Here is a 27172-nt window from a genome sequence, read left to right as displayed (position 1 = left end):
CTGGTTTGAAGCGTCGATGAAGAGCTTGCAACGATTGGATTTCCGTGAGGCATGATAAGAGCGCAACAGTGGGGCTCGCTGGCGTCACTGGATGACCACTGGACTAAAGATCATTGGAATTGTTGTGGGGTCTTGCTTGGAGGCTGCGAAGGTCATCGAAGAATGATGTGTTACTACAGCGGACAATCGGCAGCAGGGTCAGCGTTGAGGGGCAGCCGCGAACTCAGCAAAGTCACGGCCGTGAAGGGGTCTCGACTGTGACTCCTTCAGCTCTCTCTCTCTTTCACGTAGGTTTTCTCTCTATACTATGGCCGTATATTCAATGTGTGGCCTCCTCTAAAATCCTAGGCGTTTTAACCTATTTATAGGTCACGGATTAGGGTTTTAATTTTTCCAAATTGATATCCACGAAGACCTAGAGTTTTAATTTTTCCAAATTGATATCCATGAAGATTCTTTTTTTCAAATGCAATATTCACTTTTCACATCTGTCCTATCCGAAAAATTCTTCATATTCCGGAAAATTTCAAATTCTTATTTTCTCATGAGACAATTTCCGCTTACTTAAACAAAACGGGCTTGGGCCAATTTGCTCGCTTCATGGGCTTAGTTCGGCTTGTTAATTTAAAGCTCATAACCACTAATTCAAATCCACCCGTCATCGGTCCAATAAATAAATGCAAAACATGTAAATTAAAAATAAATGCACCTACCTCTATATACTATGCAATTAATATTTTTTCAGGGATAAAATTAACCCCTAATTTTCTATGTGATAAATGACCAAACGGGTTGCCAAAATTTAGGTGTCAATATATATATATATATATATATATATATATATATATATATATAATATCCCAAAAAGATATACATAATACCCAAAAAATATTCCCCATTATCAAGATCAATTGAGATCAATTAATATTAGCAACAATATCTTCAACACTTCCCATCAAGCTTGACGGTCTATATAAATCAAGGATTCCTAGCTTCCTTAATAGATACAAATGTTACCTTCAACATAAAACCTTGGTAAAAATGTCTACGGGTTGCTCTGTTATTTTTATTCCTCTTGTTTTGATCATCCACTCTAAATCTTGTCTCGGATGAAGTGACAATAAACTTCTATGTGCTTTGTCCTTTCATGGAACATTGGGTTCATTACAAGTATAAGTGCAACTTCATTATGACAAAATAAGATAGTGGGTTCTTTTACCCGTACGTCAAGGCCTTGAAGAAGTCTTCTTATCCATACCATCTCACAATTAGTCTTCGCTATTACTTGATATTTTGCCTCAGCAAATAATAAAGAAATGATTGATTGTTTCTTCTTCTTCCATGAAAGTAGAGAATCTCCCTATTTTACATAGGAACTTGTGATTGATTTTCTACTCATGGAACAAGTAGCATAATCCGTATCACAGTATGCTGTCATCTCCTTATTGTTGTCTCGAGATAGCAATATTCCCAATCCAGGACACCCTTTCAAGTATTTTATGACCTTCAATATTGCATTTATGTGACTATTTCGAAGCGTGTATAAAATGGCTAAGAATCCGTATCACATACCAAATATTTGGCCGAGTCATGGTCAAATAAATAAGTTTTCCAATGAGTCTTTGATAAGCAGAAGGATCTTTAAGCAAATGATCCTTGTTTATGAGTGACAATCCTTTGTCATATTCAACTTTATCAACCTAATAGTATGCTTGATTGGAATAACATTTGGCTTAGATCCCGACAAACTTGCTTCCGATATAATTTCTAACACTAATTTCCGTTGGCTAAGATAGATGCCCTTATTTGACCATGCAATTTCTATCCTAAGGAAGTATTTGGGAGATCCCAAATCCTTAATATGAAATGTAGAATACAAATACTTCTTAAATCTCTCAATGGCAAATGCATCATTTCCCATAATGAGTATATTGTCAACATATATAAGTAAGTAGATTGACGATATACCTTGTTTCCATGTGAATAAAGCATAGTCATGCCTAGATTGCTTGAACTTTGTAGTTGCAAGTGCATAAGTGAATTTGACATACCATTAATGAGAAGATTGTTTGAGCTCGTATAAAGATTTACGGAGATGACACACGCTATCCTCCCTCTGTCTGCGAAATCCTGATAAAATATCCATATAAATTTATTCTTCAAGATTGCCATGAAGAAAAACATTATGGACGTCCATATGATGGAGAGGCTTGTCACGAATAGTGATAATGGAAAGAAAAGACTGCATTGTGACTTCTTTGGTAATGGGAGAGAAAGTTTACATATAGTCAAATCATTCCCTTTGCGTGAATCCTTTTGCAACTAATTTGGCTTTATAACATTCAATGAACTCATCTACTATGTATTTGATTTTGTATACTCATTTGCGGCCTATGGGTTTGCGATGGGTAGGTAAACAAACAATATCCCAAGTTTTGTTTTCCATGAGACCTTCTAATTCATCATCCATAGCTCGTTGCCAGTGAGGATCATTGGTAGCTTCCTCATAAGATAGGGTCCTTGGTGCTTAGAAATTCTACTAATGCAGCATATATATTCGGGGGAGAGATGAGCAAAACTAACATAAGAAAAAAATATGATATAGTGTACCAATTTTCTCCAAGGAGGAACACATGTAGTCTGCTATCCATGTCGGTGGTCGAATTGTGTGTCTTGATTGCTAAGGGTTCACTAGTATAGAGGGACCATCAACTTGTGAACCAATAGAAGGATTGTTCATTGGAATAGGAGATTTCATAGATTTAGGTCTCTTAGATAGTGTTGATGAGGGATGACTGGATGCTCAATTATCCGTATTCGGTGTAACTCATGTATTGACATCAAAAGGTGCTATAGGTGATATAACTTGTAGAAGTATAATCATCGATGCTCGTGGAGGATCATCTTTGTTCAAAAAAGGACGATGAGATGTAGCAAGATCATCTTGTTGATATGAAGAAAGCTTATCTTGGAAAGGGAAAGTATCTTCATGAAAGATGACAACTCTATTGACGAAGAATCTTCCAATGGATGGATCAAGAACCAAATATCCCCTTTTGAAGAGTTGGATATCCCATAAATACACACTAGAGGGCATGAGGACCCAATTTGTCCTGAGGACCCACGGTAGATATATAGCATAAACATCCAAAAACTCGAAGGCGACAAATTTCTAGACATTTCTCATATAATAACTTGAAAGGAGTCCTTCCATTGAGAATACAAGATGGCATTTGATTGATTAGGTAGGCCGTTGTGACCATATAGTCTCCCCAGAACATTTTTATAATTGAGGCTTGATACTTAAGGGCTCAAGCAACTTCTAACCAATAATGGTGTTTTCTTTCTACAATCCCATTATATTGAGGAGCGTGGACACAAAAACTTTCATGAAGAATGCGAGCATTCATGATTAAAAGATTCATGGGCATTATTAGTGTGTATCCGTTGCACGAATTTATTAAGCTGATTTTTAATCATAATAAGAAAATTCTTTAGATGGGAAAATACTTGGGCCTTGGATTGAATAAGAAAAACCAAAGTTGCTTGAGTGTGATCATCCATAATTGTGAGAAAGAAGCGTGACCCATCACGATGTGGAGTGTGATATGAGCCCCATATGTCCATGTGCAAAAGTGAGAAGGCTTGATTAGCATGTGATATGCTATGTGGAAAGGGCATTCGGCATTGCTTAGCTAATGGGCATATAGGGCACTAGGGATGAGGAAAAGTGGCACTATGGCCTAGCCGTTGATGAGATTTATTATAACTGGCATTACATAATATGCTTTTATTGAAAGGAAAGTTCTTTGGAAATGTTGTCTAGAAATAGAGCCCCTAGTAATTTCTACCCGAGCCCATCAATGTCCCAATCGAAGGGACCTAAAAGAGACAGACATCGGAATAAAAAATGACCTAACAGGAGTTGTCTTCACAAATTTTAAACATGGAAATGAGGTTAAATTTGAAATCAAGAATGAATAGGTAATTCTTTTAGTGTGATGGAAGGGCTACGCTTAACATCCCCAATTTTAGCAACTAAAGTATCACTACCATTTGGAAGACAAACGGAGGTATGAGGTAATGAATTGTCTAAGAAACGTTCATCACAGACTATGTGATCACTAGCACCTGAAACAATAATACATGCTTTGTTCAAAATATTGCTCATCAAACAATAGGAAATACCTACATAACTAGCCATCTTTTCTTGAATTCTCATGTGATTTAAAGCCCTCATGATTTGTTCGAGCTGATCATTGTTGATAATTTGTTGCAACAGAAAGGTCTTGTTCCTTATTTTCTCCCGGCCTTCCATGCAATTTCCAATAATTTTCTTTAATGTGGTAAGGTTTTATGCAAGAATAAAAAAATTTACCTTTTGTTTTGTTGGGATTACCTTTATTTGATGATGTAGCATGATTCTGGCCGTTTGATCACTTCTAGGTGGGTGTTAATGTAGCCTGATGTGGACTGTCAGGTCAGGGCGTGGCAAGGACAAAAGGTGAGTTGTCCCATCTCACTAAAGAGCCTGCATTGTCTGATCCTAGGATCAGATGTCGTATATTCATTTCTTGTGTGTATCCCGAGCTGTTTGATCTTGTAAATATATCTTGGTTGTCCGTTAGAGAGAAGTAAATGGCATCTTCTTCTTCATGTAACCCTAGCGTTGTGCTTGGGTTTCTTGGTTGTCCTCCATGGCCGAACCTTGACATCGCTGTTCATTGCTGTGGCAAAGCTTTGGCAGCAAGAACAACGTGGTCATCCATCTTCACATACTCGAATGACACCATTCTCTAGGATCCTTCTTGAAGAGCAAGCTGATATATGTGGTCAAGTGGAGGAATAGGGTCCATGGCCAAAATCTGGTTTCGAAAAGGTAAGTATGACTCATTTAGCATGAGTAGGAACCTTGCCACTTCCTCCCCCTCTTTCATGGCTTGGTATTGAGCGAAAGTTGTCTCTGGTCCCTTTAGTTTCCCTTTCACCATTTCAAGTTCATTCCATAAGGCAGAAAATTAGTTTAAGATGACTAAGATTGACAAATTCCCTTACTTGAGCTTCGATAGGGCGTGATTTAATGAAAAAATCTTAGCCCTATCCAATTTCCCATACATCTCTTGTAGGTTTTCCCAAAAAAAAATTCACATCTTTGGTCAGGGGTATTCTAGCAGTGACCTTCAGAGTGAGGCAATTTCCTATCTAGGTTCGACCTAGTTAATTGTATTTCCTCCATTGTTGTGCAAGTTGGTCGTTGGATGGAATCGGGATGGTACTATCCAAAAGTCCTTCTTTATCCTTGGTCACAAGCGCTTGTTGGAGCTCGTGAGACCATAAGGAGTAGTTTTCTGGTCTCGGAAGTTTCTGCGAGATGAGGCATAGTTTGGGTCCATCGGTAGATGTGTACAATGGGTCTCCAAGGAAAAATCCGAGTCTATAGGTTGGGTAGGGATTTCTTCGGAAACCCAGTGGACCTAGCCCACTATGACCCGGAAAGGATCAACTTGACCCATAAGTAGGGCCGGGCCTGGCAACATGTGGCGGATGTGGTGGGCTTTCTTCTGACCCACTGTTCTTTCCAGGCTCCATTGGACTAGGGTTCTGAGTTGGGCCTCCTCAATTTGCTGGACTAGCATAGGTACCCTTTGAGTGTATGGGCCTAAAAATATATGTCTAGGTTGGAGCCCCAAATTGGGTTGTATAGGGTCCAATTGACCCTCATTCTCTTATGGATTTATTTGGTGTTTTGTAGGGACATCGTCTCCTCTCTAATTGTTAAGAGATTGTTCATCGCCCTCAAAGATGCCATAATTTGAATCTTGATTCTTTCACATGATACCTCCCTAAAGAGAATCAAGATGTTGGTGTTGCGGAAGCTAGGCCTAGGCGGGAGGTTCTCATATCATGTCAGAAAAGTAGAAAGTCATTGGGATTTAAAAAAAAATGCATATTGCTTTCTTAATCTTTTAATATATAATTACAACCATGTTTATAATACAAGAGGTCCAAATGAATAAAAAAAGAAAAATATACATAATATCACAAAAAGATATACATAATATCCAAATTTTTTTCCCACAATCAAGATCGATCGAGATCAATTAGAATCAGTGACAATATCTTCAATATGCATTGTTGGAATTATGCGTGCGTTTCAACAAGAATAGTAACTCCAATCAAAATCTAGAAAGTCATCTATCCAACCATTCATGGGGAAGAAATTTGTTTTCCACCAATGTTTTCCATTGTTGCTGCTGAGCTGAACGAGTTCAACAAGAGCTGCTTCATAATGTTTCTGATCAGTTCTGCATAGATCAAGGATCATAGTTTATAAACCATGCGCATTCACGCTCATTGATTTAAATCCACATGATCCACGGACATGATTGACCCCATCTACTAGGATTCAGCTTTAGGCAAGAATTTCTCAGTCTTAGTTTCATGTTGGACTATAAATTGATCTTTGGAGCACTCGCCAACCGGTCAATTCAAAGAAGAGAAAGGAGTTAGATGGGAAAGTCTTGAGGTCGACGAATGCTTAGGAATTCCTCAACATGCAAAAAAGTAAAGAAAGGAACCTCTTGGATCCTCGAAGAAATGATTCGGGTAATCGATTGTCGTTGGATCATAAACAAACGAATCTAAGGTCGTTCACCAAAGATGTTGAGCGGATGATGGTGACTTTAAGGTGATGGCATTTGGCTTTCATGGCCAGAATGGTGCTCTGGATTCTATTGGTCCAGTTCGGATTTGCCTAGGTCGGGATGGTACTCAACTGAAAAACATAGGAAGTTTCTGCTGTTGTCCAAATGCGGTTATTGCACTTCATGCTTCAGGGAAAGATGCCGAGCGAAGAGGGTGCTTTGAGCATTAAGATTAGCAATAGAGGACATTTCTGTGACACGGTAATTCACTTTGCAAAGATAAAAAACTTGAGCTATTGCGTTATAGTGCAAAGTCGCATCCTTTAGGGTGCATCTTCTCCTAGTGGTGATCAGTGGACCAGCCCGAGCCCATGTCGGGTGGTAAGGTTGAGCCCAACTTACTCTCCCCGCCTGATGCTGACGAAAAGGAAAGATAGGCATTATTTCTCAGATTAGGCTTGAACTTAATAACTATGATACTATTAGGCCAAACCCTCCAAAATGGGGAAGACTGCGTGCGCAGGCAGCCGACCTTGCTCATGATCAGGTCTGGTCTTTGCCGATAAAAACTCAGTCACTAGACCATTTTCTTCACTAATCAAAAGTTTTTGATGGATACCGCATTTAAAAGTATAGGGTAGAAAGTGCATTTCGTGCCGTTGCAGGAAATGTGCAGACCCATTGCACCAGTCGATTCACAATTTCAAAGCTTCCAAGGTCTAAATCTGACATCCAAAACGACAGCCTTCAACATAAATCGCGTGGCATCTTTGTCAACTGCAAATCGTCGCCTGTGGATCGTAAGTGCTGAATCATGCTCCATCGGAAAGTGCGCAAAAACCTAGGAAGCAAGAAACAGAAGGGGTTTGTGAAAGTTTCGGAATTTCCATCAGCACCGGGCCTCTTCTTGCCGGACATAGGCCAAACCCTCAATTCGGTCTCATTTCCCATATATCAGCTAACAAAAAATGATACAAAGAAGAAAGGACTGGTGCAGGATTTGGTGTGTAGACTTGGAAATGCATTTATTTGTTTTACATAAAATGTGCAAACCCCTTGCAGATATAATATTGAGTAAACTCATAAATAACACGGACCATCGGATTCAGAGGAAGAGAGAAATACGAATTTCTGGCTCTTTCAATCAGAACCCTCTCAAACTTGTAGGAAAGGGGAATTTCAATATGTCAATGGAGCTACATTACCACAGGCCTGGAAAATCACCGGCAAAAATCAAATTCACTTAACCTAGTCGCTAATAACTGGAACAAAGGAGGAGCAAACCCATAGCAGAAGTTGCAGTCTGGTATCACCAACAACAATATCAAGAGATGTATGTGTTCTATCTGCTGCAGCATCAGTATCGTAATCATTCACGGAGGACCTCTCAAGGCTTAAGAGAAAGTGCCAACCCGAATTTGGGATATTTATCCAAGGCCTTGGTGTCGAAAGCTCCAGAAATAGTTAAGTAGGACTTCGGTTTGAGCTCATGCCGTAGAAGAGCCCCAAGATTGCCATGATTGTTGAGTTTTGCCTTCACGATTGTGTTGGGGTCAACCAAGTAGGAACATCCAACAGTGAGGGTGTTCTCATTCGTGGAGAACTTCCTACTAATTTCACCCACAACAGCTCCCCTGTTCAGCTGATCTAGGTGGTGCATATAAGAAAACCTCAGCGAGTCACCTTTATCAGCCCTATATAAAGAAGAGGCTATGTTACTCTTCATCAAAAGGTATCTGGCACAGCTTAAAGGAACCATATGGAGGCCATGATATATCACCCATCAATAAAATTTCAATAGAAAGTTAATCTCTCCTATGATTAAAACTTCTTGTCACCTTTGGAGGGTGTCCAATTTTTATTTATTTATAAATAATCTCTTTAATTATTCTTGTGTTTAATTGATATTCGCGGAATTTGACTTCAAGTTATATCAAAATCAATAAGCCATTCTTCAACATTATCGGAGCTAAACTAACAATCTCAAGCACACACAGTTTTCGCCATCAAGCTATGGTTAAGATGCCAATACTAGACATACTCACAAGATAACCGATGCATTGGAAATAGGCTTTGTCATGCTGACGCCAGCATTATACTTCACAAATTTATGAGAATCTGTTGTGTAACTTGTCTCTGCCCCAAAAGCAATGCTTGGTGTGCCAATTGTCGCAGATACATCAACAACAGGGGACTGAGATGCTGTGACGGCCATGCTAAAAGTTGCATGTTCATGAAAATATTGTGCCTCCAACTAAAGAAACAGCAATAGAATGTCAGAAATTCTCTCCTTGTAGCAATAACTGGGGAAGCTCATGTTTAGCAGAGTTGGTACCTTGCCAGCGTCATAATCAGGTAGCTTTAAGGAAGCAATAGCTCTTGTTGATGGCAAGATGTCTGTGATGATGAGGGTGGTTGAGATCTGCTGCACTAGTGAATTTCTTATTAGAAAAGAAGACGACATTCAACCCAAACTTTGAGAAGCAAAAGATGAGGAACTACATTTGATTCTGTGTCAACTTTGACATCAAGTACGGCATTATCTCGCTTGTATTGTGCTGTCACATTCCCAGAGGACAGAGCTCCGTTCTTCCCCACAGTCGAGCTAAGGGCCTAAAGAAATTAAGTTAATATTTACATCACTCTCACTACTCAGGAAAAAGGGATGAACCACCCAACTGTATAATTTCACAAAGAAAGCAATAGTAAAAAGAGAAAACAAAATATCAAGGCACAGAGCTGATCAGTAAAGCAAAAGCAGATGCCTCCAACACAATGCGAAACAAGAACGCATTCATGGTCACCATGGAAGAACCATAAATCAATTAGGTCAAGGAAACACATTAGACGCCTGACATATGAGATAAGTGTAGCCCTATGCTGTTCTCAGCATCCTAACTCTTACACTGTTAAAAAAAGAGAACGAAAGTGGAAGGAGTTGCTTAGAAAGGATGGAAAATGAAAAGAATAAAATCGAATGATTCTTTTTCAATAAATCATGCACAGATTGAACACTAGCTCAACCACACAATGCCTCAAATAAGTGCAATCATAATAAGCTGTTCATTCTTTTACCATTTGACTCGATTAATTGTCTATTGTATGCAGCTGATGACACAACAAAGAACATCGAAAATCCATTCTTTCTAGAGAAAGTATTCAAGAAGCTATGTGTCAATCCTGCTTACATCTTTGAGGAAAAAAAACATGGACAATAGCCAAGCAGATAAAAAAGCATCAATTTTTACTTGCCTAGGCATGGATTTAGATGCAAAATTGCTTCACATTTTCATGTATTAATTTTACCATCACTCATTCTGGGAAGACAGCAAAGCAGCATTGACCCCAATTCTTCATACCAATGATGAAAAATCACAGCAAACTTCATCAGCAATATATTATTCGCCCCTTTCCCTCTGTATAGAAGCCTTCTCCTCTGTCTTAAATAATACAAATTTTTTTTTCCATACCATTCTTCTCACAAAAGAGAAGAAAGAGCCATTGCAATGCAGGCAAAATTGAATTCGAGGCTATTCCATTTTTCCATCTATATAATTAAGACTTCTTTCTGTACAGAAGTTTTCCCCTCTTTGCCTTAATTAATACTAGTTGTTTTTCCCATCCCATTCTTCTCACAAAAGATAATAAAGAGCCATTGCTAACGCAGGAAAAATTGAATCCAAGGCTATTACATTCTTCCATCTCTCTAATTAAGACATTGATGCAAATGGTAGATTCGACAAAGTTTTCCGCACGCCCCAGCAGTAAATCTTGCTCGTTGCAACAAAATTGCAGACATTCTCAACTTGCTGTAACAGACTTGAGCTCCTAACTCAAGCAAATAAATAAATAAAAAAAACACTGCTAAATCCTCCGTGACTAGCTCCTAACTCAATTGATGTACATTCAGCGCGCACCGAAAACACGGCAAGAGCAACGTCAGGACCGCACAAGGCGGTTCGCAAAACGAAACTGGGACATTGCGCAAGTTCGGCGGCAATCGCGAACGGACACGAACTGAAACAAATTAAATCAGGAAAAACTCGAAGATAAAAAAAAAAAAAAAAAAAACCAAAACGCGAAGCAAACGCGAGGCGTCCGAGCACAAGACCGAAGCGCACGGAATCAAGGGAAAGAAAGCGAAGCGGCATCGATTACCAGCCCGGTCTCGCTGTCGCTGGCGAGAGTGAACTTCTGATCGGAGCTGTAGTCCTTCGCGAGCAAGTCTGCGAACGAAAAATCGAGTCAAAACCTCAAAAACCAGAAGCGCGGACGCGCAGAGAGAGAGAGAGAGAGAGGGGGGGGGGTTACCTTTCGCCTTCTTTCCGAAATCGGAGAAGAGGAGGGTCCTTTGCCGGTCATGCTTTTTCCGATCGGAGACGGCGGAGAATCCGGAAGAATCTTCTCGGCGATTGGAGATGGCGAAGGTTGAAGAAGAGAGAGAGAGAAACAGAGAGGGAGTGCGTACTGCGTAGGGTTTAGCTAAAACCCTTAGAAAATTTCAGGCTGTTTCCCACGGACCAAGCAAGCGTAGCAGGAAATCGAGAACCGGAAATGATATTTGCTGTCGCAGGTTTATTTTATTTATTATTCATTCATTCAGTTCTTTCATTTTGCTCGATGGAAAAAAAAAAGGGCGTTTCATTTGAAATTTAAAGTAAAATAGAGTCCTATTTTTTTTCCACAAATTAAAAGAAAATACTCAATAATAGGTACTTCGTCAATGATCAATCTTCCGACCAAAAGAAAAAAAAATCAATATTCAATATACTTTTAGGTACTTAATTAGGGCGCGTATGGTAACCATTTTTTCTTTATTTTTTAATTTTTTTTATTCCAAAAACAAGAATTTGTTTGATAGTGCAATTTCATTTTCTATTTCAGAAACAAATTTTTACTTCAAAAATAGATTTGTAACAGAAATTAGAAATTAGAATTTTTTACTTTTTTATTTGTGAAAAAATGAAATAAAAACTGTTTTCATTACTCGCTCTCACTACTAGTGGTAGTCAATGCCACCATCGCTATTCGCCCCAACATCACCTGCTACTATTCGAGAGAGAGAAATTACGTGTTGTCATCAAATGAATTTTTATTTTAAGAATATAAATTTTGTATCGTTATTAAATGTATTTTTTTGTTCAAAAACTCGTTCGGAAATAGAAATAGAAATGGAAGTGATCAACTTACATTTTAGGTAAATTAAGGGTCAATATACCTTTTTATTTATTTATTTATCTTGAATGACAAGTTATGTACGCATACAACACCGTGTTGGCAAATATGGGATAATAACCAATCATAGTAATTCAGTGACTTAATGCCATTAATTTTTTCTGATCAAGTAAAGTAATGCTCAAGAGCACCTTGAAAAAAAAAATCCTAAGAATAATACAAAGTGCATTGGAAATTGATTTACAAAGTTTATTTTGTTTTAAATGATGTAATATATTATTTGTCAAATTATATCTTGAGTTTGAGGCGGTGTACGGAACTTAACCCGATCAGAGTAAACCGGTCCTTATGGGATGGGGCTTTCAAGAAAAAACCTAGTTGGACTTTGATTCCCAAACCACCTTTAAAAATTTCATGCTCAAACTTCTTGTGCCGGTTATGCGCGCACACACGCACGCGCGCGCACACACACATATATATCGAGTTTCGTTTCTTTCGCGGAAAATAAAACATATCTAAAAAATATTTTCTGAGAAAATGACAATGGAAAATATTTTCGGTAAAAAAAAACTTATTTTTGTTTTTCAAAAGAGACATACACTATTAGCATGATATTAGGGATACTAGTGCTTGTTGCGACCCAATCTCTCCGCCCTCGATCCCTCACCATCACAAGGAGAGAAAAGGGAGAAAGGTCGAATTTAGGAATACTCAATCACGAGAGCTTTTTCACGGCTCATGTTCTAAAAAACGACATCACCTCACCTTTCAAATCAAACCTTTCATAAGTTCCATTCATGAGATCGTGAGCTCTCCTATGCTCGTATCTCGCGTGATAGTGGAGTATCGTGATCCATATTCACACGAGCAACACACCTCGGGAAAAGAGTTCAGGTGTGGATATTGGATTTAAGGGTATCTTTACCATGATAGCCCTCTCGACAGTATGCTTTGCTCATAAAAATGACATCACTTCATCATTTGAGGTACTTCCATGTCAAGTATGCTAAACCATAGTGAGTTTCATTGAAACCCGTACTCCACGCGATGGGGTTATTTTTACGGCCTAGTTGTTTACGACAACCTAAAAATAAGACGGGAGTCGTCACTAGCTTCGTTTTAGGGGTCCGCTAGAAAACCCAATTGAGGGTCGGTAGTGTTCCTTCAACCAAATATCTAGGTTCAGAGACTTGGGTTATGCTAATATTTCTATTGGCGCACTTTTAGTACCTAAATAATATGTTGTGTTTTCCTAACGTGTCCATGCGTTTCTTCTTACATTTTCGGTATCGTTAATACTAAACTAAGCAATCATACGTGGTTAGTCATTTTCATATTATTCTATTTCTAGAAAACAAGAAAAGAAAGCAATTAATGGAATTGAAATTATGAGACAAAAAGTAAACAATCAAGGAAAGTAGTAAATCTACCATGCAATCTTAGAAAATATAAAAGAGAAACACAATTGAAAAAGAAAAGAGGAAGAGGGAAAACCCACAACTCGTCGGACTTTATATAACAAAGAGAACTCGAAACAAAAGTTGGGGAAATGAATAATACATGATAATGGTTGAAATGAACATTAACCTCCACCGTCGTCGCACTTTCTCTATCTTCGAGATCCTATTCTAAATTTAACCTAGGAAATCTATAACTAGGTGCATACAATGTAAATAAACAAGCATACATATCAAAACAATAAAAAACATGACATCATGTCAAGATCAATCACTTAAAGAAAGTTTAATGCGAAAATTAGATTTTGGAGTCTCGGGGTCAGCCTTTATTTTTCATGCATAGATCTCATTAAGATACCTACCAAATTCATTTTTTTATTTATGAATTATAACCATTATTAATCAATTATGTTTTCGCATGGTTAATAACACTTATAAGTCTCTTAATGAAGCGATCTATGTGATCCCAAGATTTCCCTTGATATCATGTATCGACCTCACCATTCATCTAGAAATCACATGCATTTGCAGGAATTAAACAAGCATGCAAGTCTTTTTAGACCTTGTTTCCTAACCAAACAAGCAAGAAAGTGAACTATCGAGGGGTCACTTATTACTAAAAGCATGCACCAATCACAAACGCAGGTATTTCTAAATGAATGACGAGATTGTATGCATGGAGGGTACATGTGATGTTTCAAAAACATATTTGGAAATCATTTATTAAAAGTTTTGAGACAAAGTGATATCTCAGTTATAAAAGACATTCAATTGCCAAGACTAACCCAGGGCTCGCATAAATGCACTTATAGGTGTTGCAGGCATTTTGAATACAATTCAAACTGTGACTTTCATGATGTCAAAGGATTTAAAAAAAGATTTGAAAATATTTAGGATTAAGGAATATCTAAGTTATAGAACACATTCAATTGTCAAGGCTAGTCTGGAGCTCGCATAAATGCACTCACAAGCGTCGCAAGCATTTTGAATATGGTCTAAACCGTGACTTTTCCTTAATCCAAATCGAACTTTGGAAAATAATTTCTTAGAAATTATTTTTGGGAAACATCACATGTACCAAAATCCAATTATTTAAAAATAAAGTCAAAGCATTTAGAACAGCTTCTATGAAGATGGCATGGCCTAATTTCATACACAAACTAACCTAAAAGGTATAACTAAACAATCACCATCATGTTAATATCAGAAAATTTTAGAACAAGCATGTAAAGACAACAAAATTGAGTATTACCTATTGACAATCTAGCTATGAAAAAATTCCCTAATATGTATGACATGATAATGAACGACTTTCATGAAAGAAGCTTTTCTAAACGAGCTACACATGATTTTACAAAAATAAAATAACGAGCAACAACATGTTAGAAAATTATTAAAACAACATGACACTCAGCCAATATGACAAGGATTTTTCCTATCAAAATAAATCTAAAATCACAAAATCTTCACACAACATAGCTAATATGTTGACAAACAAGTTTCATTAAAAGGTCAAGTGTAGAATCCTAATAGAAAAAATGGAATAAAAATATCAAAGGTCTGTCCAAATAGGGTTTAGATCAGGAGTCCAAATTTGATCCTATGTCTTGATTCTGATCTAGTTTTGAAAAAATGGAAAATGGTTCAAACGATGAGCAATTTGTGTGAAATTAGCGACATTGGAAACCTCTAAGTATGCCTTATGACTTTCTAGAAGGGCTCAAGTCTAAACTAATTCAAGTCAATTAATTGCTTTAAGAGAGATCTTTAAAGGTGCGCATGCCGGTAACTAAAAAAAACTATACACAAGCATGTATTTGAAAACTTCAAAGTCATTCAAATAATGCACAAATGACATGAAGAAATCACATGAAACTCAGGATCAGATGCGATGGAAAGTTTGGATAATCATTTAATTTTAGGTCGACATGCAAAATGCCATACAATTTAAATGACATTATAAAATGATTCAAGATTCCTAATGATATGCTTATGAATCTTAAATATAATGAACACTTTTGTGATACAAATTTAATGTGCAAAATGACACTCAAATGCAATGACATGAACATGTACTCAAATATTGTAACATGTAGTTGAAGTGTCAAAAGGATATTATTGTAAGATCTGGTCTCTAAAAGACCCCAAACAAGCATGATAAAATGCCTTCATGGCATGATTTCATTTCAGCATTAATTTCACAGAACATGCATGATTTCAGCCATCACAAGACGTGAAAAAATCCTATGAAAAATCCTCCATATAGAACAAGCAATGATGAACGTTTCTCCTAAAGAGTTTGAAGTCTAAATGTGATTGCATGAATTGCAGCAAAAATGATAAAACAGATATGCACATTTAAACTATGTGTTGTTGCAGCATATTTTAACATTTAACCATGCAATTGACTCACTTGCCAATGTCAAGACTTTGCAAAGCATGTATCAATTAAACATATGTACCATGTATTTTAAATCTCATGGAGAATTTGAGACCAAACAAGCTCATTTGTGGACTCAATTTTATCAAAATAGAATTTAGACTAATACAAGACAAACTATCCTATGTTCAGATTTAAGCAGTTTTGACCTAATAAAAACTCATCCAAAAATCATGAAAAAATTACAGATGTTCTGCACACAATTACAAGAAACTTTCATGAAGGAAAGTTCTTCTAGAACTTAATAGAAGAATTAGTAGAAAAATGACAAAATCAGATAACAATATGGAACAGATTGACCTAGGCTTGGATCTGAGTAGATTTGACCTAGTTAAGAACATCCAAAAATCATGAAAAAATTACAAGATGTGTACAAAATGATTTAAAACAAAACTCATGAATGCAAGATTATCCAAAAATCATCACATAAGGCTACACAAAAATAGTAAAGTCTCATTTTGGAGCAATAGAAAATCCAACTGAACTACAGCAGAATTGCTCATCTTCGGAGATATTTTTCAAGTGTCAAATGACGCTTCGATTAAGGCATGCAACTTATCATTTTGAAGTTCAGGATATCTATTATCTAATCCTAAAAGGACTCGAGTTGAAACAAGGTTGTTTCGGATCTCATTTTTGCCAAAATAGAAAGTCTGTCCTAAGGCTACAAAATTGCTGATTTAAGCAAAATCAAGCTCAATCATTCAAGTTCTTCATTCAAGAACACTTAATTGCAACAAATCATTATCAAAATCCATCATCTAACATCTAATCATTACATATTTACTTAAAATTGAACCCTAGCCCCAGCTGGCTAATCCGACCTCATTTCACGGGGTTTGAGACCGAGAAATTACCTTTTATCGCGATTTTTCTTGATTTCAATCATGATCGAGAAGAATTTTTGCCAGAACTTTGATCGAATCTTCTCGAACCTCCAAGGACCAGATCTTGTTTGAGAGGAAGACCGGTGATCAATGCCAATCCGATTGAACCGACTGATCGGGGAATAGACCGGCTTGATTGCCGATTTTTGGTTCCACAATCGAGAAGCTGCCAAACAGACGCTATGGCTACCTCTTTGATAACCTATGGTAGCAAACTAGGAAAGGAGGAGCTGAGGGACCTCTTTGTCGGTGGCTCCGATCAAGTGGCCACCGGTGAGGAGCGAAACTAGCGACAATTTTGAGAGAGAGAGAGAGAGAGAGAGAGAGATTGAGAGATTGATGAGAGAGAGAGATTTTAATGCATAAAGCCCTCCCGAAAATGGAGGAAAAATTTCACTTATATACTCATCAAATCAAGCGATTTTGGTCGTCGTTTCAATCCGACAATCGAAATTTCGATTCAAAAGCTAAAAATCAATTTTGAAAGCTCTATCATGATCTCGAGGTATTGGGTAATTGATCTAGTGGGTTTAATTTGCAAAAACCCAAGCCAAAATCGAGAATTGCGTCAAAATGTCTGATTATGGGTTAATTTACAATTTGATGAAATTCAATAATTAATCTCTAAAAGTTTGGGAAATTGAAGGTGCATAGATGAAATTGACATCGACAGGATCCTGGAACCAGTCGCCGGAGGTTAGGAACAGGTTGACAAGGGCCTAAACTGGCCAGTCTTACCAACGACTGATCAAATAGGTTAAACCGGTTCGATCCGGTTTGACCGGATTTTGATCAGTTTGGTCCGATTCTTATTGTTTCGTCCACTTCGGACCTTTGTGGGTTTAAAATTTATGCAATTTGGTCCCTAAATGACTTAATTGAAGATGAATTTTACCCTATTTAAGAAGGAATTGGCCAATTAAGGTACAATTAAGCTAATCAAACCTTATTAACGTGATTTAGGGGTCTCTTATTAATCTAATTGAATGATTATCATGAAAAATAATGAGCCAAAACCATAGGTGCTTTGAATTGGGCCTAAAAGGCTAAAATGGTAAAATTTGCAATTCAATGGGCAACATTGCAAATTAACTAAAATTGAATTCAATTAGTGACACAATTGCCCTATCTAATGAACTAACTTATCACATTTAAATTAATCTTGAACTGAAGCGCTCAAGCTTAGGTAAAAAATAGATCTAATCCTAATATGAAAATTGGATTTAGATTTATGAAATTAAACCATAACCATGAATGGGTCAATTTTAAGTTTGATGATTAAAGCTTAATTGCTTGACTTTCTAATGCTTGAGAGGATAAAATCCTTCAAATCAATAAGTTCTAGTGTGAATTTTCCAAAATCAATTTTAGATTTTGATTTATCTTAAGAAAATGTGTGAGAAACAATCATCCGTTTGCAAGTTATGAATGATCGATTTTGCTCCCCTAATTAGGACTCAAAACGGTAATTTATATTTTGATTAGGTAAATCGCGAAATTGAATGCACAGACAGATTTGAAATAGTCCATAAATTAAATGTCAAAGAAGGAACTACACCTAACTATGACTAGAATAAAAATAATTTTATTTTTTGTTGGTTTAAAACTTAAAACTAAAAAATTTAGAAATCAAGGTAGAGCTCTCTACACCGGTAGAGGAATCTCTCCTGAAGATGGAGCTTTACCCTATCCCCAAAGCGTGATCGACCTTCCAAACCCTAAACCCAGCTTTCATTCCTCCTACAATGGTGAACCCATCCCGTAATACCCAAGGAAAATAAAAAACCACAACCCACAAAACCGAAAACCCTTCATCCAAAACCTAAAAATGAGACCCCCTCTAATTGATTCGCCACTTGATGCTCCATTTCATCTCATCCTTCTGAGCCCTTGATCTTTGTTTTTGAATGGAAGATCGGACTGCCTTACTCCTCAAAGTGGCTGAGTTACTCTTCATTTGTTAGATGGAGCTCCCTTCAATCGGAATTTAGAAATACCCCCAAATCAGGTACAAAGTTCCCATGTTCTGATTCTGCACTAGAAAGTTTTGAAATTGGAGAGTCATGAGGAAAATCAGATTCGTGTAGCTGCTCTATGTAAGAGTTTAGGGCATTTATGGTCTGAAGATGATGTGGTTGCTGTAAGAAAGGAAGCCCCAACAAATAAACTTATCGAATGTAATCATACTCTCTTTGGTAAGCTTCTATCGAAACCGAATGTAAATTTCCCGGCATTTTGCAACACAATGAAGAAGGCGTGGAAGGTAGAAGCAGTGGAAATTTCTCAGAAAGAGCTGGGGTTTTTCTCCTTCGTTTTTGAATCAAAGGTAGACAAAGAAATGGTGCTCAAATCTGGTCCTTAGTCTTTTTCAAGTAATTTACTGGTTCTGAAACAATGTGTAACTGACATTCTCGAACACTGCTATGACTTCTCGCACTACAATTTCTGGATTCATATTGTTGGCTTGCCCCCTGGATGGATTTTGGAAGAAGTATACACTGATGTGGCTGGAAAAGTGGGAAAAGTAAAGGAAGTTCAGTTAGAGAATCGAGGAAATGTGCTCTATAAGACGGGGAAAGTAAGAGTTGAACTTGACCTATAAGCTCCTCTAAAAACAGGGGCTCTAGTGATGATGGGTGAAAAAAATTTGTGGGTCGAGTTTAAATATGAGCGCCTCCCTAACTTTTGCTACTCTTGTGGAAAACTAGGGCACTACGCCTCCAATTGTGAAGAAGTACCCTATGAAAAAACAGAATGGGCAGAAAATATGGTAGGGAAATATGGGCCCTGGCTTAAAGCGGAGGTAAGGGAAAGGAGTCCTCACTGGACAGTTTTTTATGGAAAAATAACATCTAACCCAGAGGAAAAGGAATACGTACCAGAAACTTCCATGCAGTCGAATATGGAGATTGTGGGATGTAAAGGAGTAGAGTCTGCTGCTGGACCTAATCGAAGCAAAAGAATGGCAGAAAATACATCATCGCATGAACACAGAGCAGAAATTATGAGGGATGCAGTAGCTAAACTAGGAACAGTGAAACAACCATTATACTTGCTTGACTCGCCTGATGCAAGGCATAATGACACAGGAGACATTAATAGACAAGAGCCAAAGCTTCTAAAAGCAAAAAAATAGAAGAAGCTTGAGGGATCAAGTTTGTTAATGATAGATGAGACAGAATTATTAGAGACACCAATTCAGCTGGTGAAAGAGGGGAAAGATTGGGCTCTGGTGGCTAGCCCTAATAAGTCACCGGCGACATCATGAGGATTTTGAGCTAGAACTGTCAAGGGCTGGGCAACCCCCTGACGTTCCAAGAGCTTAGAGCCTTAGTGGCTCTCGAAAGGCCTAGTTTGGTTTTCCTGATGGAAACAAAAAATAAGGAAACGATGGTGGAAAGGGTAAGGAGACTTAAATATCAAAAGGCTTTCTTTGTGTAGCCAACAGGAATTGCCGAGGGTTTGGCTCTCTTGTGGAGCGAATAGGTTCAAGTGAAAGTGCAATATAGTTCAAACAATTTAATAGATACAGAGTGTGAAGATCCTAATAGCGGTCAACTTATGAGGATTACTTTCCTCCATGCTCCAACAAATTTCCAGGAGAGAATTCAAGTATGGCAATTACTACGAGCTTTACATACATCCAATCAATTACCGTGGCTATGTAAAGGGGATTTTAATGACACGTTGTATAACTGGGAAAAGGAAGGCAAAAAGGAGACTGATTACTATAGAATTGCAGCGTTTCGGGATATGCTTAATGAATGCTCCTTAATGGATATTGATAGTAAAGGTTGTATGTATACGTGGTCTAACAATAGAGAAGGGGAAGAATTGGTGAAGAAGCGATTAGACATAGCAGTATGTACAATGGAATGGCGAGTTACCTTTCCAAATGCTGAAGTTTTGGCTTTACCAGCAGTTGGATCGGATCATAGCTTGCTTCTTCTCTCCTTATATCCTAATCACGGCAAAAGGAAGAGAGCGTTCAGATTTGAAGCATATTGGTTAGATGAAAAAGAATGCAGGGATGTTGTTATGGACAGTTGGGCTGCCAGGTCTCAAGACCACAGAAGTTTGCCACATAAAATTCATCAAGTAACGGAGGAACTAGCATAATGGAGCAAAAAGAGATTTTCTAATGCCTCATCTCAAATCAAAGAACTCAAGAAAAGGCTAATGGAGGTTACAAATAGTAATTCCCAAGAATCCAGCAAAGCAAAAATTCAGCAGTTAAAGGCAGACATTGATCAACTATGGCATCATGAAGAGATGTATTGGGGACTAAGGTCCCGCATCAATTGGCTCCATTGGGGGGATAAAAACACTAAATATTTCCACGCCACTACAGTTCAAATGAGGCAACGCAACAAAATAACCATGCTGAAAGTGGATGACCAGAATTGGAGCAGGGATCCTAAAGTGCTCAAATACCACATTACGAACTATTATCGGTCTCTTTATGACTCGGTGGGACCAAGGAACCTTCAGCCCATTCTAACTCAATGTCAAACAGTCATCTCAACAGAGATGAATGATCTCTTGATGGCTGATATATCTGAGGAGGAGGTGAAAGGAGCTATTTTCCAGCTAGGCGCCCTGAAGGCCCCTGGACCAGATGGCCTAAATGGACAGTTCTATCAACATTTCTGGGAAGATATAATACAGGATATAGTGCTTATGGTCTAGAATTTTTTTGAGTAAGGTGATCTTGATCCCATCCTCAACAAGACACATATTGTTCTCATACCAAAGGTTAAAAGCCCAGAAAATGTTAGCCAATTCAGACCAATCAGTTTATGTAATTTCAGCTATAAAATTATTTTGAAGGTCTTGGCAAACAGATTAAAACCGTTGCTGCCACAGCTCATTTCACATGAACAAAATGCTTTTGTTCAAGGTAGACAAATCCAAGACAACATCCTAATTGTCCAAGAAGTGCTACATCAAATGAGGATTAAGAAGAGGAAAAAGAAATTTCAGGCAATATTGAAACTGGACATGCAAAAAGCATATGATAGAGTGGAATGGGATTTTCTTCGAATGTGCATGTTAAAAATGGGCTTTTGTGATCAGTGGGTACAGTTAATAATGCAATGTGTGTCAACGGTATCTTTTAATGTGAAATTCAGTGGAGAACCAACGGAGTACTTTTCACCTACACGAGGGATTCGACAAGGAGACCCCCTATCCCCCTACTTGTTTATCTTGACAGCTAATGTGCTCTCAAGGATGTTTCAGAAAGCTATGGAGGATGGAAGCATTAAAGGGATAAAACTAAACAGGTATTGCCCTACGCTATCCCACTTGCTCTTTGCTGATGATGCTATTTTCTTTATGGATGGGACTGTTAGAGAGTGTCAAAACTTGGGGGCTGTTCTAAATCAATATTGCTACGCAACGGGTCAAGCGATTAATCTAAATAAGTTAGGCATGTTCTTTAGCAATGGCTGTCCACCGGAGTTGAAAAGGAATATGGCCCAAGAGATGAGAGTACCAAGCATTGATAGGACCGGCAAATACCTTGGAATACCATTTGATTGGGGTGAAACGAAAAAGAGATGTTCACATGGATATTGGCAAGAGTAAATATGAAGCTAGAGGGATGGAAAGAAAATTATTTGTCTAAAGCTGGAAAAGAAATCTTGATCAAAACTGTTGTGCAAGCATTACTGCAATATGCAATGTTCATATTCAAGATTCATATTTCGGTTTGCCGAGCCATTGAACAAAGAATTGCAGCATTCTGGTGGAAGCAAAATGAAGCCAAGAAAGGCATGCACTGGAAGAAATGGGAGGTTCTAAAAACTAGGAAAGATAGGGGAGGCCTAGGTTTTAAAGATTTAATCACTTTCAACAAAGCTTTGTTGGGAAAGCAGGCGTGGCGTTTATCCCAATCCCCTTCAGCCTTATGGAGCCAAATCTTGAGAGGCATATACTTCCCTAATGGAAACTTATGGAAATCAAAACGAGGCCAGAGACCATCTTGGGGATGGCAAAGCATTTTAATAGGAAGGGAAGCCATTGAACCAGAATTAAGATGTGTTGTGGGTGAAGGGAAATCCATTAATATCTGTCAAGATCGCTGGCTACCCCAAGGAGTGATAGGAGGCTCCGAAAACACGAATGATCCTCAAATGGTGGCTGAATTAATAGATGAGGAACGCAAGGAATGGAAAGATTCGATGCTGAACCAGATGTTTGAAAGGAAAATTGCAAATGAAATTCTAGCTATCCCTATCGTCGTGCAGACAAAGTCAGATCAAATGATATGGACAGGCACCAAGAATGGGAAGTATACAGTTAAAAGTGGATATAACAGTGTCTATAACAAATCCTCAAAACAGGATATAAACAGAGCGTCATCTTCATACCAGCTACCCCGAGTCCTATGGACAAAAATATGGAATCTCTCAATCCCCCCCAAACTGAAAATTTTTCTGTGGAGTATATGTCAGGATGCAGTGCCAACAAAAGAAAACCTCTATAAGCAAAACATCTTACCTGACCCGCTCTGCCCTCTCTATTCAAAATACCTTGAAACAGTCGAGCATCTATTCTTTTTCTGCAAAACAGTCCACACATTATGGTAAGATCCAAGACTAAACCTCAGCCACAGCACACAAAAGGTTACTAGAATGGATAAGTGGTTGGCGGAATTCTTTGAAACAAAGCTAAACTCACCTGCTAAAGAATTAGTTGTGGAGGTACTGTGGCAAGTCTGGAAAAACAGGAATAACCAAGTCTTTCGGGGTAGGAAATCCTCAACAGAGGCGATAATTGAAACATCCCTCGCACAAAACCATACTTTTCAACGGTGGAACCCAAGAAGGAGAAAAGAGACAACAGAAATGGCGAACTTACCGGTGAAATGGACAGCTCAAGAAGACCCAAATTTGAAGCTAAACGTGGACTGCTCGTGGGTGGAAGGAGACGCGCCCAGCTCGATTGCAGGTATACTACGGGACTCCAACGGAATCATTGTCGATGGGTTCGCTACAAAAGTACACGCCTCTTCATCTTTGCAAGCAGAAACCCTAGCTTTGCTCCATGGACTGTACATGCTGAAATAGAGAGAAGAGAAGCAAGTGGGGCAAGTACACGAACAGAGAAGACGTGTACTTTGCAAAAGTGATTGTCGCACTTTAGTTCAATTGATTCTGGGCTGGGAAGAGGCGCCATGGGCCGTGAAGGACCAAGTCTAGAATTGTCAAATGCGTCTGGCCCAGCTGACAAATGCAAGCCTTGCATATTGCTCGAGAGAAGCGAACAACACAGTCGACTGGATTGCAAAAGCGCATCGGTGCAAACTACTCCCCTCAACATGGAAGCGAAATCCCCCCAATCCCCTCTGAACTATTTTATGTTCTGAGTCAAACTTATCCTTTCATGTAAAACCAACGTTTTAATGCATGAATGAAAGCAGTATTATCGACCAAAAAAAAAAAAAAAGGTTCTTAATTGGATTTTATGAAATTTTTGACACAAAAATCAAATTGGCATTAAAATAAATGTATTTGTACATTTTTTATTCTTTTTCCATTTTTTGATCAAAGGTTTAACCAAAGTCTAAATATTCTTTTTTTCTTAAAAAGTCGATTATTTGGTCAAATCTTTCAAATCATTTTTTTTTTTTATTTTTAAATAATTTTATTAACTTATTAATTTTTATTTTCCTCCTCTTCCTCCTCCTCCTCCTTCTTCTTCAAGGTGGTGATCGCCGCCTTGGGATGATCGGTGACCAGCCATATGAAGGTCGACGACTTCATTGGAGCGTTGCCGACTCTCGGTGAGGCTGTGCCTCGTCGGCCGAGCCTCATCGGCAGGCTGGGTGAGCGGCCTCGCCCAATTCTAGTGAGGTCGAGCTCACCTAGCCATCGGTGGGGCTCGACCTCGTCGAGCCACCGCGAGGTCGGCTCACCTTGGCCATTTTGTGCTGACCTCGCATTGGCTTGGTAAGATCAAGTCAAGCCTCGCTGGTGGCTAGGCAAGCTTGGCCAAGCCATGCCTGGCTAGGCGAGGCTCGCCGGTGGCCAGGGGAGGCTCGCTTGGCCATCGACGAGGCTCGGCCTCATCGGCGGCTGGGCGAGCTCGCCGGCGACCAGCGGTAGTGGGCGGCGAACGGTGGCATTCGGCGGGGGGCGGCGGTGGTAGCAGACGGCAATGGCGACAATAGCGGCAGACGGAACAAGAGAGGGAAAAAGAATAAAAGAAGAAAAAGAGGGAAAAAAATTAGGTAGATTTGATTCTAGAATTGTTCTCGGGAACAAAGAATCAACTTTTTTTTTAATTCTTAATTTTACTCCAAATCTGTTCTCAGGAACAAAATTTTTACCAAACACGATTCTATTCCAAAACTACTCTTGGGAATAAAAGAATAGAATTTGACACTGTTTGGATGGTTACTAAACATGTTCTTAGTGTTTCCCAAAACCCCAATTATACCCAATAACTCGTGTAATATTTTGTCCCACAAATTCTTGCGAAATAATCTTTCAATCTCATGAAAAAATTAATAAATCTTACTACAAGATCTAGCCATCAAATACTAACCAATCAAGATGCATTCTTGACAATTCTCCGACAATTTGCAATGAGAATATAGGATGAGAACCACTTTCAAATAATCATGGCTTACTTTGCTTGGTGCCCCTAAAAATAAACACTAAGAATATTTATATGTGTAAGGCCTTGTTTGGTAACCATCCAAATAGGGCCAAATTCTTATTCTTTGTTCCCGGAATCAGTTTGGGCCTAGAATCGCGTTTGGTAAAATTTTTGTTCCCGGGAACAGATTGGGAATAGAATCAAGAACAAAAAAAAAAAAAGTTGATTCTTGTTTCGGGAACGAATTTGAGAATCAATCAAGAACCCTCCTTCTTCCCTTCTGCCATCTCGCGACCGCCGTCCACCACCGCCTGCCATCGTTTGCCGTCCGCCGCTGTCGTCCACCGCCGCCGCCAGCCGCCGGTTCGGCGAGCTCGTCGAAGGCTCGCCGGACCCGGGGCGAGGTTCGGCGAGCTCGCCGGAGGCAAGCCCGGCCCGGCGAGGCTCGGCCTCCCCAGATCTGGCGAGGCCAAGCCTCGCCGGGGCTGGGCAGGGGTTGGGCAAGCCTCGCGACGCCCGGCCCCGAGGCTTGCCGAGTCCCGCCGGTGGCCAGGCGAGGCTTGCTTGGCCACCGGCGAGGCTCACCCAACCTCGTCGGTGGCACAGCGAGCCTCGCCCTAGCCCCGGCGATGCCGGCCTAGCCACCGGCGGGGCTAGGCGAGCCTCGCCCAAGCGCCGGCGAGGCTCGGCCGACGAGGGCCGGCCTCTCCGAGGGCGGCGACACTTCGGTGAGGTCGCCGACCCTCGTCGGCCGTCGACCCGGCCCGGCCCGGCGATGCCGGCCTAGCCACCGGCGGGGCTAGGCGAGCCTCGCCAGTTTGCCCGGCGAGGCTCGGCCGACGAGGGCCGGCCTCTCCGAGGGCGGCGACGCTTCGGTGAGGTCGCCGACCCCTGTCGGCCGGTCGCCGGTCCGGCGGACCGGCCACAAGAAAGAAGAAGAAGATGAGAAAAAGGAAAAAAAGAAAAGAAAAATGAAAAAAATGAAAAAAAGGAAAAAGAAAAGGAAAAAATGAAAAAGAAAAGAAAAAAAGTAAAAAAAATATTTAAAAATTAAAAAGAAATTGATTTGGAACAGAATTAATGAGCACGGTACCAAACGCAATTCTATTCCGAATCGAAATTTTGGAAAGTTACAAAACGGCTTAAAATGCTTAGAATCAGTTCCCGGGAACAGAATAAAAAAGAATCAGTTCTGATCAGAATCTACTCCCGGGAATAGAATCGTTACCAAATGCGCCTTAAGTCACCACCTAAGGACGTGAGAATAAATTGGTCAAAGGAAGTCACTTTGAATTTTGGCATGAAAGAAATTTCCTTTTATATTGTTTTCTTTCGTTGCCTGGCACGTTGACCTAGTCAATGTCAGATTCAAAGTTCATGTTGAACTTTCCCACCTCAAGAGCCGAAGACCCCAAAAGATATTAGGAAAACTAACTAAAACGCCTTGGATTCTTTTTTGGGTATTTAACTTGATCCGCAATTCAATTCGGATCGAGTTTGTTCAATGATTCAAACTCGAAACATTTTAACAAATTATTGACATTAAGTGCGAGATCTCCTTCGACGAGTTCCCATAGCTACCAAGGACAGTGACTTTTCTTACCTGTTGCGTCGTCTCCGTGTTTCTCTTTGTTATGCAAAGAAGACAACAGTTCCCGATGAAAACTTCGAAGGAAGGCTGGATGGTAATTTATGTGCTATTTTTCAAAATGCAAGTTTTGGGCTTGACTTGAAGGTTGAACTTTGCTACGAAGGTTCCGTTGTAAATCAACTATGGGTTGACTTGAAGATCGATAATGAAATTTGCTATGTTTCATTGGAGATTTTGAGACGTGGGATAAGGCTGTTGCCTCCTAAGAAGCTTGGCTGATGATCTGAGTGGAGGTCGTGAGAAGATTGGGGGGAAAGAGTGAAAGCGAGTGATGGTTGAAATGTACCAGAGTGCAAAGTTAGGAGAAAGAA

At 39.3% G+C, this 27172-nt stretch overlaps 1 protein-coding gene across 1 annotated transcript; it reads right to left on the bottom strand.

The window, feature by feature from the left end:
• Nucleotides 1-7719: 7719 nt before the first annotated feature.
• Nucleotides 7720-11145, bottom strand: LOC104449263 (mitochondrial outer membrane protein porin 2; the record flags this gene model as incomplete). The annotated part of the gene is made up of 6 exons (XM_010063374.3): nucleotides 7720-8338; nucleotides 8690-8898; nucleotides 8980-9069; nucleotides 9147-9257; nucleotides 10803-10870; nucleotides 10956-11145. Coding segments are annotated over 6 exons (975 nt in total), but the record flags the coding sequence as incomplete, so codon positions are not given.
• Nucleotides 11146-27172: the final 16027 nt, after the last annotated feature.

This window comes from Eucalyptus grandis, chromosome 6 (assembly GCF_016545825.1).
Source record: "Eucalyptus grandis isolate ANBG69807.140 chromosome 6, ASM1654582v1, whole genome shotgun sequence".
Lineage (NCBI taxonomy): Eukaryota > Viridiplantae > Streptophyta > Magnoliopsida > Myrtales > Myrtaceae > Eucalyptus > Eucalyptus grandis.
This window is presented reverse-complemented; position numbering and strand designations above follow the sequence as displayed.